Consider the following 17695-nt stretch of genomic DNA (forward strand, 5'->3'; position numbering starts at 1 on the left):
CCGACGAAGAGAAAAAGGGCTTAATTTTGGCAATAAAAGCAAAGGCCATGGGAAAGCACACGGACTAATGCTTGAAGTTTTGAAAAAAATAATACCTGGTTTTCAGAAGAAACCTGGACAAAAATCAACGAAGGGAAGAGCGACTGCTCGAAGAAGAAAGAAACGGGCTAAAATCCATATACTTAACAAAGATTAACCCGCTAGTGTTTAGAGTTCAAAACAACACCAGGTAAAAGCCGGTTGAAGCAACAGTAAGTTTTGCAAATTCTCATCTCTATGACACAAAATGAGTGTCATAAAGTCGTTAAAAAGCCGGGAAGCAATATCATTTCGGGAAGGTTTGGAGAGATTTCAAACGAAAAAAAAAAACGCCGGAAACGACACACGACGATGTGGAATAGTAGTTGAGTATCGAGACCCTATGTACTGGGGTGGAATCGGCTAAGGTGATTGTTGATAAATGACAATCAAAATGATCGAATTTGATCTACATAAGGTGATAGTCAAATTGATACCTTAAAAGATATCACAAAAAAATGTGATAGTCGTTTTCAAACAAATTTGTTTATTCCGAATAGAGCTACCAGACGCTTACACAAACGACTGGAAAATTTTCTTAGTTCACTTTGTTTCTTTTAAAAAACACATTCCTGTGACCGACAAAGCTTACGACATTCGAAAAAAGCAAGAAAAGTAAGAATTTTATTCAAAATCAGCCAATTTGAAACTTTTATTTAGATATTTTATAAGAATCAATTTAAAATTTCACCAAGGCAACAACGAATTTTGACAATTTGAATCTGAAATTGTTCAATCGAATTGAATTGAGTTGAATCATCTTACACAGACGGAATGAAAATGATAGTCAATTTGACTATCAAAAAATTGATAGTCAACAATCACTTTAGCCGATTCCACTCCTGCTATGGAACATTCAAGCACTTTGTGTGTAGGTCTAAGGACCTAAGTAATTAAAGTTACGAAAGACAAAGTTACGGTAGCCAAATATACAAAGAACTGAAATTACAAAAGACCAAAGATATTATTCCCTTTTGTTTTCAGTGCATTTCGTCTAACCACGCCAAAGAATGTATTGTAATTCATTTTAACTTTCTTGAGCCCAAACTATTTAACTTATTTCTCTGTAATCAGTTGGGTAATTAGAAGCCGAAGCAGATGTATTAATGTACATATTTCGTTGTTTTAACTTGCCCCAAGCAGTTCCTTCGGAATTGATTTTTATTTTTAATTCTTTTTTTGTTAGACTTTACAATTTTATTTTAAATATTTATTTGGAAACTTTATTTCGCAATAAAACTGAAAACAATAATTGTTCGAAGAAAAAGCAGCGTAACTTGATATTCATTCTAGTGCCAGTGAAACTACTTTTCCCGAACTAAAATTTTTAGAACGACGAACGGGGCATACGATACACTTTTATGGGTTTCCTGCACGGATGTTTGACGATGGGACCCCTGACAAAGCTGAAAGTTATATATATTCATATATGTACATATGTAAATATATATAGAGATATGCATGGAATGAATACATATACAAATAACTTCAAAAGTATTAAAATTTGTGAAGCAAAAAAAGATTTATTTAAAATTTAAAAAGGTAAAAATACAACTTTTGTGTATGCCGACCTAATATGATTTACTTTCAATTGATAACTGTTCTGCAATCCATTCCATATTTTCATGAAATCGGGGATCACTCATCCTTAGTGCTGTTCTCTTCAATAGATAGTAATAAACTGGAGCAACTGAAAAAGTAAAAGTATTAAAAATTAGCTTCATAAAATAATTTAACATAATGTACAATGTTTACAATAGTTTAATAATATCACACAAAAAACATAATATTGATGTTAGAAAAGCACCCAAGTTCTGTTGAAAACAAAAAAATGAAGTGAAAACTCTGACGTAAAAAATAATAAGATCAAAATAAAAATAAATTTATAGTAAGCAAAGTTGATATCAAAGCGACTATAATATGTAGAGCTTTGTCAAAGCGAACAACAAAAGCTGCCCAAAAAGTTGGGAAATTTCAAAAAGCTAGAGATGATTGGCTTTAAGGTTTTTTGAAACGTAACCCAGAGCTAGAATCAAAGGATTTACAAAATTTGCGGTTGATGGTTTCTTTAAAAATCTTGAGCAAATATATAGACAGTTTTCAATTGAACCTAAGGATGTATATAATTTGGATGAAACCGGTGTGACAACGGTAATGGACTCACCAATGGTAAGAACTGCAACTATTAATTGGTATAGGTTTAATCAATAATAAGTATTTTTTCTCACATCTTATAGGTCTTAGCAGCAAAAGGTCAGCGTAGTGTTGCTCAGGCATCATCAGCAGAGCGTGGGTGTTTGGTAACAATGGTGGGCATAATATTAATACTAATGGAAATCACTTGCCACCAGCATACGTGTTCCCCCGCGTGCGCTTCAGCGACAGATTTTGAAATGGTTGCTTTCCTGGGTCACTGATTTTGAATTCGAAATCTGGATTAATGATTTTCGAACTCTTTATATATACAACATTTCATCAATTGTTCAATGGAAAGACCAATCCTGATTCTTCTCGATAACCATGCATCACACTGCAGTCCTCAAAGCATCGACTACTGCCATGTTAATGGGATTGTGTTACTCTCCTTTCTACCACACACCTATTATCGACCTCAGCCATATGATGTATCTATATTCTGGCCTTTCAAACGGTTTCGTAGGAAGCGATTTAATGATTTTCTAACCACTAATCTATAAAAGCAGATTACAAGTTACGATTTATGTAAAGTTACCAACCTACAATTTCAAATGGCATTCTCTTCAAAAAATATATTTAATGTCTTTGAAACAATTGGGATCAATCCCTTAACCTCCCAGATTTTAGGAAAAGATACATTTTTAGTGGGCATTTTGCCAGTTGAAGATTATTTAGTCGAAATTGTTCCATCAGCTCCGAGTCAAGCTAATAAGCCGTCAAACAAATGCCATTTCTCCAACCCAAGCTCTAACACCTAAGTTGTAAGACCAATATCGCGTCTTTCCACACCAAACAGAACTCCAAGGAGTGGATGCTCGCGCATCTTAACAAGCTCAATTAAAAAACGTGGAGCAGAAGAGTGTGAATTAAATAAAATTGCACGGTACGCTAAACGAACGCTTAAACTTGCAGATAAACGTGAGAAAAGCCCAAAAAAAAACGTTACCAGTAGAATTAAAATCATCAGATGTAAGCGATAAAACCGTTTCTTATGCCGAGTCAGACAAGTCCAACTGTTTTGTTTCGGACCAGGACAATGTCGAAATGGAAAAAAACTGAGCATTTTGAATACCAGTTAACAGACGATGGTGCATTGGAAGTCGGACAATATATTCTGGTCAAATTTGGCGAAGATTCTATAAATCCATTTTTGTATGCAGTCAATTATCTTAGAAATTATCACTTTCATTTTGGAAGTTTTTATATTAAATGAATTAATTAAAAAAATGTTTATTAATGAAATAATTTATGATTTTTGTTTTTATTTTTGTATACATTTTTTTAATTGATTTATTTTTGTCGTTATATTATTAAATAAATTGTTCAAAATCAAAAATGACGTTCTAGATTCGTTAATAATTTAAGAAATATAATTCACACTATGTGAGCTTTAATCAACCATTGTCAAAAGTGCCCCTGTTAAAGTCAAAGGTAGTACTTTTGACAAAATGACTTTTTAGAACACATTTGTATGTACCCCCTTCTCCCCTACTCGTACCTTTCACTGATTCTAGATAATATGTCGTAATGTACGTAAATGAAAAATGTTAAGGAAAAGCTCCTGACACCAACACTTCTTCAATTAAGGAATCTATCGATCTTCCATAGGCCCTCCACCGGCGTCTCAAGCTATGCTTTGTTAAAAAAAACCCAAGCACCTCTAATAGAGTAACTAATACCACAACTAAACTTTTACAGCAAAAATATTCCCAAACTTTTCCCTCACCAAGGGTGCAGAACCGAAATATTGGTTACCTCGTTGCTAGTTTTAAATATTTTATGCAAATTTCGAATACTGTATCAGTTGGATGTAAACAATACTGTAATATATTAGAATAATTGTTTTAGAATACTCACATAAACGCTATAAAATGATTAACGCAGTTAATCCTGTTGGCCACTGATCTAAAATCACATTTTTCTGTTGGCTCACAAGAATCCAAAAGTGCTGAGCGACAGAAAGGATAAAGTAGAACGTTATAGTGGCTAGTGGCATACGAAACTTTTTGCAAAGGATATTTGCAACTCCAGCCTTAAAAAAAAAGGTTAAAATTATTTTGTATAATAAATAGCAATATTATGTATTTTTAATGTAAGACGATCCCTATCAAGCTACTTTTTAATATTTTAATTTTCAATGATGATCCAATAATGACGTCAGTATTACCTGACTGTTGTTCTACGTCCTTATACAGAACGATATTATTGTATTATTGTGTTTCCACGCTTATTTGGATGCGGCTTCGTTATTAGAGCCAGACTTAGGCACCAAGTCTTGAGCTATAGGTGCATCAAAGAGCGTTTCATGACCATACGCATCAAGGGTAAATTCGGCAACATTAGTGTAATATGCGCAAACGTCCCTACAGAAGAGAAGGATGAAAACACCAAGGATATGTTTTTCGAGCTCTTAGACAAAACATATGAGCAGCGTCCTAGCTGCAGTATTAACATGATTCTGGGCGATTTTGATGCCATAGGATGGTAATACATCTTTGGCGAAATAATCGAGAAAAATAGCCTGCACGACAACACTTCCGGTAACAGATTCAGGCTCATAGATTTTGCTGCGGGGCAAAATATCATGGTAGCGTTTCCTACACCTTAACATACACAAAGGAACTTGAAAATTTTCAGACCAATGTGATCAGATTGACCATATAGCGATGTCCAAACTTTCCGAGAAGCTAACATCGACTCGGACCACTACCTTGTTGTAGCTGAGGTAGCACTTTGGGTTTCCAGACAAAAAGCAAAGCAGGAAGATGCTCGGAGAAGATACAACTTCGAACTGCTACAATCGTAAGAGATCACCAATTTCTGCTCCAACCCATTTACACGTAACCTCTCTCAAAGTTTTCTGCCGCCAACACAATGAGGTCCGTAAAGCTGGAAACACCACAATCGAATTTCGAAATTCTAATGATGGGGTGATTTAGGGCTCTTTTTGGGCTATTTTAGTGCTCTAATCCCGACTTGGTTCAAAAATCGCTTCCCCCTCAAACTTGTGGTGTTCCCAGCTTGACGTCAAGCTGGAAACACCACACCTTTAGGTTCATAATTTCAAAAAACTGATGATGAGGGAATTTAGGGCTATTTTTGGGCTCCTAAGTTAGCGAAACTCCAAATTAGTATCTCCACCCCTTACCCCCTAAAATGACTCGCAAAGTTGAAGTTTTTGGAGACTTTCTAAACCAAACAAAATTTAAAAAAAACTAATGATGGGGTCGTTAAGTGCTATTTTTGGGCTCCTTAGTTCGCGGAACTCCAAATTGTTTTTTTAAGCCTATATCCCCAAACTTAAGTCTCAAAGCTTAAACTGTTGGAGACTTTCTTAACCAAACACAATTTAAAAAATCTAATGATTGGGTAATGTAGGGCTCTTTTTGTGCTAATGTAGTGCTCTTATCCCGAGTTGGTTCAAAAATCCCTTCGCCCTAAAAATTAATTTCAAAAGTTTAAACATTTTTTTATTGCATTAGCCTGACGAAATTTGAACAATTTTTAAATTTGAAACTCAAAATAAAATTTCTGTGGAGAAATTCTGTACCCGACGTTTTGAAAAACAAAATACAAAATAATACCATTCCATTAAAAAAAATACCAGTTTCGTGTTTTTATTCCCACTGGTTTGTGTTTATAGGGAAAAAATCAATTTGTGATGACGTGATGACGTCACTCCCAGCAAACTCAACTTCACAGGCTTAACTCATTTATATTTACTCATATTTTATTTTGGAGATTTGTATATCAACCAATTATATTTAAACAAAGCCTTTCAACCAATCAGATCAAGAATTTCTTTTTTGAAATCAAAGTAACCTTCATCGGAATTCAAAATTTAACTAATCAATTTTGAATTTACGCATTTTGTGATAGGAATTTTGTGCACAATTTACGCATATCTCAATACGCATAAGTTTTACGCATATCTCAACTTAATATGCGTAAATTAAATGTAAATTATCACACTGGTACATTGATTGATTAAATTTACTTATCATTTCATTTGAGGGTAAAAAATCTTTACAACAAATTTTTTAACTGTAGCATCAATACGTAAGCTCATAATTGCATCGAGCGATGCTGTAGTCAATCGATTTCTTGGTTTTGTTTTTAAACAGTTCATGAAAGAAAATGTTCCTTTTACTACAGCGTTGCTCACAGGTAAAGTTAACAATTGTATTACGAAATACAAATCCCCGAAAACTATTTCACCCGAAATGTTTTTCACATTCAGAGACAACTCTGTCCAAAATTCTTCCAATTTCGTAGAAAATTTGGAGGGAAAAAACGGACTCCAATCGAATAAAGGCAGCTTATTCCATTGTTCTTCCAAATTTTGAATATTCTGTACTGTTTTCCTTGTTTTTCATGTGTACGGAAAATAAAATCGTCAAAGATTAGATTTGGGCTATTTATAGCCCAATTATGATTGGGCTGTCATACTGAAATTGCTGTGGGCAATTTTGGAAAAAGATAGCCCAATTTCCGAAAATAGACCAATCTGGCAAGCCTGCTGCTCACGAGCTCTATGAGTAGAAGAGGAAAGGAGGTTTAAAAGCTGGAATGAAGTTCGAAAGCTTTATGAGCAGGTGAAACGAATCTCACATATACATAAACCTAGAACCGAAGGCTGCAAAGATAAAAGTGGAAACATCATAGTAGAACCGCAGTCAATGCTGAGGGTATGGAAGGACCACTTCTGCAGACTGTATAACAGCAACGACGAACCGAATTCATCTGTCAGATGAATTAATTTAATATAGACGATGAAAGCCACCACAAAGTTAAGATTACCACATCTAAGATCAAGTCCAACAAAGCCATTGGAGCAGCTGGCTTGAATGCCGAGGTATTCAAAGCAGCTGGAGATAATTTAGTTAGGAGCATGCACCAACTTATCTGTAAGATATGGTCGGAAGAAAGCCTCCCCGATGAATTGAACCTTAGCATTGTTTGCCCAATCCTAAGAAAAGAGGAGACCCTCTAAACTGCACCATCCATAGAGTCATCAGTCTACTTAACATCGCTAGCAAAATCTTTTCTGCCTGATAGGTCCTCATCAGTGTGTTTAAGGTCAGGAAAGTCCACAGTCGATCAAATATTCACATTACGGCAGATCCTGAAAAAAAAACAAGATCATCAGATCAACACCCACTATATCTTTATCGATTTAAAGAACGCAGAAAACAACACCAGCGCTGAGATCAAACGACGAATAACTCTTTCCAACCGCTATTTCTTTGGGCTTAAAAAGCAATTGCGTAGCAAAGCCCTCTCTCGAGGGACCCTTTATAAGACCCTCAATATCCCTGTCTTGTTATATGGGGCAGAAGCCTGGAGTTTCGAGAGAAAAGTTCGGAGTGGAGGACAAGATGGGACGACGAGTTATACGGCCTGTGTACGGCAGTACACTTAGACTCAAAAGAGTAAAAGTCCAACAAAAAGGAAGGCTAGGTCATGTAGAGCGCATGCAAACCAATGCTTCGGCACGCACAAGTGAAAAGTGACCTCACCCAACTTGGAGCGCGAAACTGGATGCATATAGCTAGGGACCGGGCTAGTTGGAGAAGTTTGTTGGTTAAGGCCCTACTTCACACAAGGCTATAGCAACACAAAATATTACGAAAAATATAAAACTTTCCTCTCTTTAAAACGTTTTGTAAGTGAATTTTTATAAAATTGCCTCTCTGGTCTGAACGTGAGGAGATCCCCCTTTACATAGTAAGAAATGCTTTTACTAAGCCGTTTTGCTGAAAACCAGTATTTTTTTCTTGTCGCCAAACTAACTTTAATAGTACATTGAAGGTTTTTGAATTTGTATGATAAATCTGATGGAATCATTGGCACTCGAGACTTAATTACATTTTCACTCTTTCCACATCTCAGACGCTCACGAAATGCTCTGTTATAAGTCCCTAACTTAGTCTATTGATTCGTTTGATTTTCTTAATACTATATTTACTATATTTTTAAGCTTTTGGTGCTTTTGGTAGAGTACGATAACTTTGGCGCGAAAATTTGATAATTTTCGATGTTCTCAAAAACTAGAAGAGATAGAAAGTGCTTGTTTTTGACCCCTCTACAAAATATCGTATCAAATCTCGGCACCCAAGTTATCGTAGTCGGACCGCCCTTTAACACAGAAATTGATCGTTATGTGTGTTATTTCGTAGGCCAGGGTAAACACATGCAATAAGTTTGGAAGAATTTTGTACTAAATAACAAAAACCTTCCATTAGTGTCACATAAAATAAAATAAATAAGATGGCCCAACATTCCGTTGAGAATAAGGGCCTAGTGACCCACAACATTCAACCATTCCTATGTGTGAATAATGTTGTCAGGGTTGGAGAGAACCTACAGTTTTAAGCCGAATCCGAACGGCTAATTTGAGAAAGCACTTTTCATGATTCTGAACAAGGAACGAACCATCTTTTGAAACCTATTAATACAATTTCATTGAAGTCCTTTAACATGTTTTTCAAATAAAGAAACACAAATTCATGTAACCAATCAATTAATATCAATTAGAATGTGGAATGGGGAATGGTCACTGGAAAGGAATAAAAATAAAAGGCAAAAGTTATATAAAAAATAAGTTATATACAGAATATACGAGTAGCTTAAATGTGTTGATATTATGGAAAATTTTGTCAAAAGATTAAGAATATTCAGTGCAATCGAGCTCTTGACCAAGTATCGTTTATGGAAACTTTATTTGTATGTTTCTTGAATTAAACGACCCGTGCCGATGATCAGCCTGGCTGGGGGCCCAATTAAAAAATAGCCCAGTCTCTAACGGAGTATCCGGATACCTGGCGACCTCCGGATTAACTAGCCTTATCTGTACATGCGAATCTCTGTGCAGATGGATCTTTTTTTTCGCGTCTCGTGGGGCCAACAAATGAACAAAACAAACAACAAAAACAAAAATTCTCAAAAGGTCTTTATAGACCTGAAAAGACACCGCAGCAAACAGAAGTCTTAGACATAACTCTTGTCTCAGATAGTATACACCATATGATCTTGGACTGGAAAGTATCCAATGAACACTCGTTCTCTGATCATAGATATATCTAGTTCAATATAAATGTGGATGATAACCCTAGTCCATTGACTTTTCGAAACTATCGGAAAACTGACTGGGCTTCATACAGGAACTCATTACAGAGTTTACTAGAACCTGGACTATCTAGTCCTTCCTCTAACGCTAACGAACTTGACAACAAAGTCAATGACCTTACCTCAGCTATGAACAGATCGCTAGAAATTGCTTGTCCCCTTATACACATAAGAGGAATGAGGAAAACACAATGGTGGGCCTCAGAGCTTGACTCGCTCAGGAAAGAATGCAGGAATCTTTTCAAAAGGCCCAAAGCTGCAAGACTAGTCTCTCATTGGGACTCCTACAAAGAATCTACAAGAAGGCACTAAGGAAACCCAAGCGATCTTCTTGGCGATCTTTCTGTGTGATAGAAGAAACTTCTGAAGCCTCTAGGTTACGGAAAATTCTTTCAACTAATCGAGCTATGCAAAGCTGTTTGAAAAATACAGTCTCCTGGACAAATTCAAGTAATGAATCGCTGAACTTACTATTGGACACTCACTTTCCTGGTAGCTCTCTTACCGAAACTTGCAACAGTTTTATACGTTCAAGTTCAAATAGAACATATCCACAAGGTCTTATCACAAAGGATAAGCTACAATGGGCTCTCAACAGCTTCAAAACATTTAAAGCTGCAGGACCAGATGGTATAATACCAGTCGAATTACAAAAGGCTTCTGATATAATTGCACCAATCCTTGAGGCAATTTTTACCAGCTGTCTTTACCGGTTCCATGTTCTCTCGGCATGGAGAGAGGTTAAAATTGTTTTTATACCTAAAGCAGGTAAATGCTCCCAAGTCAATCCTAACGATCTACGACCTATAAGTCTATCATCATTCCTTCTTAAGACCCTGGAAAGATTGATTGATATCCATTTAAGGGCACGTACCAATACAAGACTTTTGTCTTTGCCTCAACATGCCTACTGTAAAGGTAAATCGGTGGAAACAGCGTTACACACTTTAGTACGCACCATCGAATATTCCCTCCATCATAAAGAGTTCACTATGGTTGCTTTCCTTGACATCGAAGGTGCCTCTTACAAAATGCCTTGGACAGACTAATACTTTGAGCTGATCGGTGTGGATTGGGTGTTAACCCACACAAAACCGTACTGGTCTTATTTTCGAGGAGATACAAAATTCCATTTGTCAACCCTTCTTATATTAAAGGAATCCAATTAAAATTCTCAGGCGAGGCTAAATACCTGGGTCTTGTCTTAGACAAAAAACTAAATTGGAAACGCAACGTACAGGAAAGAGTCAAAAAAAAATAATGTGTAGCTCTCTTTTCTTGCAAAAAAGCTATTGGTAATAAATGAGGTTTACAACCCAGAATCATGCATTGGCTACACACATCGGTAATCAGACCGATTTCAAAGGTACTTAGAATCAATTCCAAAGCACACAGACTAAACCATCCCTTAACTACAATTCGACAGGAACTTCCAGATTTTTATACCTACCAGATCTTTTTGGGAGGATAGGACATTCTTGGAGGATGAGTCAATCCATTTTTACACAGATGGGTCAAAAACCAAAGAAGGGGTTGGTGGAGGTGTGTACTCTGAACGACTGAAATTAAGTCTCTCATTTCACCTTCCCAATCATTATACCGTGTTCCAGGCGGAACTTTTGGCGACTAAAGAAGTCTTGTCTTGGCTCAAAGAAAACGTGATATCAACATCTGATATCCGTATTTTCTCTGACAGCCAGGCCGCTATCAAATCTCTGGACTCTGTCTCTACAAACTCTATAACAGTCCATAACTGTCGATCTTTTCAAATGAAAATGGCGCAACAGTTTAATATTCACCTTTGCTGTGTGCCGGGCCATAGAGTCATTCCAGGTAACTGTAAGGCAGACGAACTCGCCAGGAACGGTACAGTACAGCCCATCCTACCATGTTTGGCAAGTACTGGTATACCAATCGCTACTTGTAAACTGTTGCTAATGCAAGACGCTGTGATGAGGGCAGGCACCAGGTGGAACAACATCACCACGTGTCAAGCCACAAAAAAGATCTGGCCAACACTGGATATAAAACGTTCAAGGTGCTTGCTCTCTCTAAGCAGATCGCATATAAGCTCGATAATCGGTGTCATAACCGGACACTGTCTAATAGGAAAGCACGCCACGAGACTAGGCGTATTCTCAAATGACTTTTGCAGAAGATGTATGGACGAGGAAGAGGAAGAAACGGTTCTTCATCTTCTCTGCACATGCCCTGGTCTAGCTCGAAAACGCAAGAATTACCTAGGAGAATTCTTCTTTAACGATCTAAACGATCTAAATCATATCGGTATAATCAGCCTCTCACGTTTCGTAAGGGACTCAAGGTGGTTCCATTGAGCTTAGGAGGAAGCCCCAAGATTCATGTGGTATCACAATGGGACATTAAACTGGCCTAAGTGTGTCCATTTCCATCTTGGACAGCCACTATAACCTAATCTTACCTAACCATGTTTATAGAGTTGAAGTGAGATTGCTGTAGTTTCCTTTTTGAAAAAATCAGTTCTGTTTTAAAAATTATATTAGGTATCTACGAGTATTTGGTGAATTATGTAGCGTTCTATTTCAAAAATTGTATTACATATTAAACTGTTAAGACTTTACTAACCATATAAAAATGATGAAGCATATGTATTTTCGAATTGAACTTTTGACCATAAAAACTATAAAGCTAAAATTTTCGAAACAAATTTAAAAATTTTGTGCATCCTGTAAAAGATTTGCGGTTTGACAATTAATTTTGTTGATTAAAATTAGTGGTTATATTGACACCAAATAAAAATCAAACAGAAGAACGATTTGAGAAGAAAATTTGGAATATGTTCATTTCGAAGCACATTTAGGTGTAGTCAGTTTCTTGTTCATCCTTAGTTAAAATTCGAATGAAATGTATACAAAATTAGCTAAGATATCATATCAAGAAGAAATGTTTAAATCAAGATGCTGACTTTTTTCTCCAACTTATATTTAATTGTGAACGCTTGATACTAATTCGCTTCCTTTACAAATATATATATTATATGAAAATAGAATGACATCACTCACCTGAAAAACACATGTTGAGTAGATATTGAATCCGAATAAAACATAAGAAAATATGATAAATAGATCTTGAATCCTAAAATAATTATTATTTATTGTTAGTAAAAAACATATGTAATTATAATAATGTTACTATTTATTTGTTTAGAAATCTAGAATTCTAACTTAGTAATTTTACCGACGGGTCTGTCGATGACTGTCAACTTAACTAGTGGCGCAGAATATTGAAAACTCAAAATGAACATCTTTATATTTTAAAAACTAAAAAGAAATATATTTCAAATCTGTGCGAAAATCTATTTAGAAGTGAACGTGCAGCGTCATTCATTTAATAGTTTTAAGCTGGTTGAACTGGTAAAACTCAGCCGTCATTTGAAGTGTCAGAATATTAGTTTATATCTGTACCGTTTACGATAATCGATAACAATCGAATACAAAATTATTCAAAATAACCCACTGGCATAGGACCCTAAAATGTTTTCATGACTTATGTATGTACGTAATTTAATCTACTACCTAAGCTTATATGTTTTTAAATTTCCTTTTTAACCTGACAGGAAACTTAAAGCGATTGTCAAAACTAATTTAAACCAGCATTTTTCATTTTTTTGTAAAATCTTTTTGAAAATAAAATTATGTGTATACATATTCAGTCTTATTTAAAAACGCTGTATAGAGCCTACATAAAGTTATGTAATCTCTATAATGCCTCTAAACGCAAAAATGCTATTTATAAAACTTATACAAGGTTGCATAGTCCCATAATAAGCTAAACGCGTTTTGAGGTTGAATAGAGCCTACATAACGAAATTATTGTTATTATTATTTCGTTAATGTCAATTTGATTTTTCTTCTCTCTTTTTAAAATTAAAATAAAAACAATAATGCCTCTCCAGTTTAGCTCGTGAGCCGAAGAAACGACGAATTTAAAAAAAATATAGGTTTTCGAAAGAGAATATCATAAAAATAATTGGAATTATTTTGTTATATTTTAGTTGTTATGACAACAAGCTGATTTTATAGACATTTTGGTACTTTTTTTGATATAGGCATTGTATAACTAAAATTAATAGCAGAATTTTTTATAAATAGGAATTTTCGCAACGTTACATAGAGCCTACATAAATCCTTATTCACTGTATAACTATTCATCTGTTTAGCGAAATCTATTAAATAAGACTGATATTATCTATCTAATGTATCTAATTAAAAGGAAGGGTAGCTTTGAAATCAAAGGAATTCGGGAATTAAAACTTCTTCGCCTTTGTACTTCTCTTTCAAACATTTTCTTTCGATGCCGTTGATCATTAATTTTTTCACTGCAAGTGAAAATTTCGTATACCAGTATTGAGATGGGATACATGTATGATATAATGAACAAATATGTATGTATGTATATGTATATGTATTATTCCAATATTTTCATTTATAAATAATTATCCGTGATGGTGCTTCTAGTGGCAGTCTTAAAAACTCTAAACCGAAAGTTTTGGCTCTACAGCGTATACTCACCAAAGATCTGTGTCTTCATGCTTACAAAATTCAATTAACGTAACAATTGAAGCCTAATGACCATGGACAGAGGAGAGAGTTCTTTGAATGGATTATTGAACACCAACAAATGGACCCTGATCCTAAGCGATGAAGCACATTTTCATCTTGATGGCTTTGTCAATCGCCAAAATTGCCGCATTTGGGGTTCGGAGAACCCACATGTGATTGTCGAAAAACAAATGCATCCACAACGCGTGACTGTATGGTGTCGATTTTGGGCTGGAGGCATAATTGGGCCATTTTTTTTTGAAAATGATGCTGGTCAAGCAGTGACTGTTAATGGTGCTCGATATTGATGTGTCCAGTATGTGGTTTCAACGAGACGGTGCCACATGTCATACAGCCCGTGAAACAATTCAATTACTGCATGATACATTTCCAGGTCGTGTACTCTCTCGTTTCGGTGATCAAAATTGGTCTCCTAGATCGTGTGATTTAACACCATTAGACTTTTTGGTATGGGGTTATTTGAAATCACAAGTCTACGTCAACAAGCCCACAACCACCCGTGCATTAAAGGAGGAGATTCAACGCTGCATCAACGAAATTCAGCCACATTTATGCAGAATGGTCATGGAAAATTTCAACAAAAGAGTGGGCATGTGCATGCAAAGCCGTGGAGGCCATTTGTCCGATGTGTTATTCCATAAATAACCCTATCCTATGTACTTTACGAGTCAATAAAAATATAACTATCAAAAGACTAAAAACGGCGTTTTCTATTTAATTCAAATCTTGCGTTAATTTTGGGACACCCTTTATTTGAATAGTATTATTATGAAGAGGATCGATCGGCCTGATATCTTTTCATCGACTTCCTAAACAGTTCGTTCCACATGTTTTGCATGAGGAAGCGATTGGGTTGGGGGTTAAAATGAGCGAGAATTCCAATATAAAATAACAAATTTGGAGATTATTAAAAAGAACAGAAGATAGAGAAGAATGTACATACATATACAAACTCAGCGAAAGTTCGAGGGAGGCAATGAAGAGACATTTTTGTTAAAATTTATCATTTATATTCTCTATAATGTGGTTTTTTGATTGGTTGATTGGGAATGAAGAAAATTAAAAAAAATACAAAAAAATTAGAATATAAACTTTGTGTGGTTGCCAATAAGAAAAATTAAGGCTTTAACTACTTTTTTTGAATCATTTTCAGATGAGACAAATATTTTTAAACTATGCTAATATATTTTGTTTAATTTTCTTTTAGGGATAAATAATATAAAAAGAATGACTTAAACAAGGTAGGTTCAGAAAATTCAAATGTTATTAACTTTCCATAGGAAATTATTGTAATTGGTCCTATTTGTCGAATTGAAAATTTTCACATTTCTCGACGTTTCAAGGTCATTAGAGTCTAAATAAAAGATTTTTAGAGAGATGCCTGTCCGTGTGTGTGTACGTACGTCCGTGCGTCCGTAAGTTTTTTGTATAATGTCCTTTTTCCTAAGAATACGAAAGCTATTACACTAACTTCATCCATTTTTCCGTTTAAAAAAAAAAATGAGGATGAGTACGAGGAGGATTGTAGGGTCTTAAATTAATTTTATTACTTTTTTGGTTTAATACATTATTTAACAAAATTATTCCAAAAATTGAAAATCTAAAATCAAATACAATTTTCTGCTAACAAATCTAAAACACATGCAATTAAATGTATTGTACATGCATACATTCTATACATTACATAGCATTTTTAACTTTCATGTTACCACAGTATGTTAATCCTTAGAAATTAAATTGGCACTTTCTAAGTGGATAGATTTTTGTATCATGACTTATTTCAATTACATATATAACCTAATTTTGACTTGATTGGATTAAAATTTTTAATTAAAATTAATAAAAAATAGGCTTAAATATTGCAAATTTCATCTGTATCAGATGCAAATTTATTAAGGTTTATAAACAAAAAACATTTTAACGACCTTTGAAACAACTTAACATCATTAATTTATAATTATTTATAATAAACACTGATAGAAAAACCTCGAAAGAAAGGTGTGCTACGACTTTAAAAATATTACAAAGCAGTTAAATTAGAGTACCTCCGTTTTTACAAATATTAAAATCTGAATTTTTTCTCCATATAACTTTCTCAACGACCGATTCTGGTAGTATTTTATAGGCTTAAATTATTCTCTATCAAGCAATAAATCAATTAAAATTTAATTGGATCATGTGCCTATATTTAAAAATAAAAAATGTCATTTTAAAGTTTAAAATTGAAAACGTGATTGGGACAGAATATGTGATTTTTTTAGCGGCACACCTATCGATAAGATCTTACAGAGAAATAAATGATTGTGAATGATAATTTTACGAATAATCAATAGTAAAAAAAGCCTTTGATAGAAATTTTTAAATTTTAAAGTTTGTACGACAGTACAAAATCAAATTTGTTCATGAAATGAGGGTTTTTCATTGAATGCACACATCTCCACTGCACTGCACAGAACGGAAGATATTTATGAACGATGTTTCAAAATGAATCACGCAAGTATTTTCTTGTTATTTAGATGATAAACAATCAAGAAAATGATTGTTTATAGATGTGCCTCAAAATAAAAAATTCAATTGTTGAAAATGAAAGATTCTGTGGAAATGCATATATGTACAAGGAAATCAGCTTTTTCGGTGGATTTCAACTAGGAATTCTTTTAATGACAGAAATTTCTAATGGTATAGTTATAAACGACCAGCGCCTATAATAGCTACACGAGAACTTAGGTGTTTTTTAAATTGACATTCGTTTTGCAATACTACTCAATTTCTTTTTGTATTGTAACAGATTCCTTAGATAAAATGAAAGAAAAAAAATATTAAAATGTTTCGATGTCTTTTGTATGAAATAAGCGTGGGTGCATTTGGGTTATTAATAAACTACGAATATTTTCAATGCAATCCAATAATTCTTATGAAAAAAACTTGAACTATCTTTTTAATATACATATATCATATCAATTACTACAAATGTTAACTCACAAAAACATTAAAATCATTGCAGATCTATTAACACAAGCTAAATAGAAAGAACTATTAATAAACAAATCAGCAAGAAGAAAGGCGTTTTGAAAAATCAATAATAATGAATATTTTCTTAAAGTAATTGTCATTTTTGAATATAGTTTTTTTATGTATGTATGTACGTATATTTTTATTTTAAAACTTTAACAAAGATATTTAAAAAAAATCACTGAATTAATACACTAAACAGTAATTAATTGTTTTCAATATTAGCCTCTGTGTTCCAATTAAGCGCCACTAAATGAAATGTATGAATATTGGCATTTAATTTGTAGAACTGGAAGTTTGGAAAGTTAATACATTGGGGGCATTCACTAAGCTTGTGACTACGTAGTCAATTCATTCTGATTGGTTAAATAAAATGAGTTAAAATTTCCCATGCGGCGTAGTTTGAAAATGCCGACTGTTTTAGTTTAATTGACTTCTTTATTTCTTAGAATAATAACATTTCATAATATTAATTTCTAAAGCCTAATTGGTATGGCCTATTTGGCTTTCTACCAGAGTGACATATTATAATATGAATTCATTAAAAAAATACAGAAATTGTTAAAATTTGTTTTGTTTACTATTTTATATAATTAAAAATCTTCTTCAATAATAGCTTTTCTATAACGCAGCGCTGTGATAACATAGTTGTGAAGTCCATCCCATCCCTGGTCGCCGTT

The 17695-nt window shown here is 34.2% G+C and overlaps 1 protein-coding gene across 1 annotated transcript; it reads right to left on the bottom strand.

Moving 5' to 3' along the window:
• Nucleotides 1-1575: 1575 nt before the first annotated feature.
• Nucleotides 1576-17307, bottom strand: LOC129954101 (transmembrane protein 138). Its single transcript, XM_056067773.1, is given in 4 exon segments — nucleotides 1576-1768; nucleotides 4132-4306; nucleotides 12444-12516; nucleotides 16986-17307. Coding segments are annotated over 4 exon segments (498 nt in total). The 5' UTR covers nucleotides 17117-17307; the 3' UTR covers nucleotides 1576-1649.
• Between the last annotated feature and the right edge of the window lie 388 nt (nucleotides 17308-17695).

This window comes from Eupeodes corollae, chromosome 1 (genome assembly GCF_945859685.1).
Source record: "Eupeodes corollae chromosome 1, idEupCoro1.1, whole genome shotgun sequence".
Classification (NCBI taxonomy): Eukaryota; Metazoa; Arthropoda; class Insecta; order Diptera; family Syrphidae; genus Eupeodes; species Eupeodes corollae.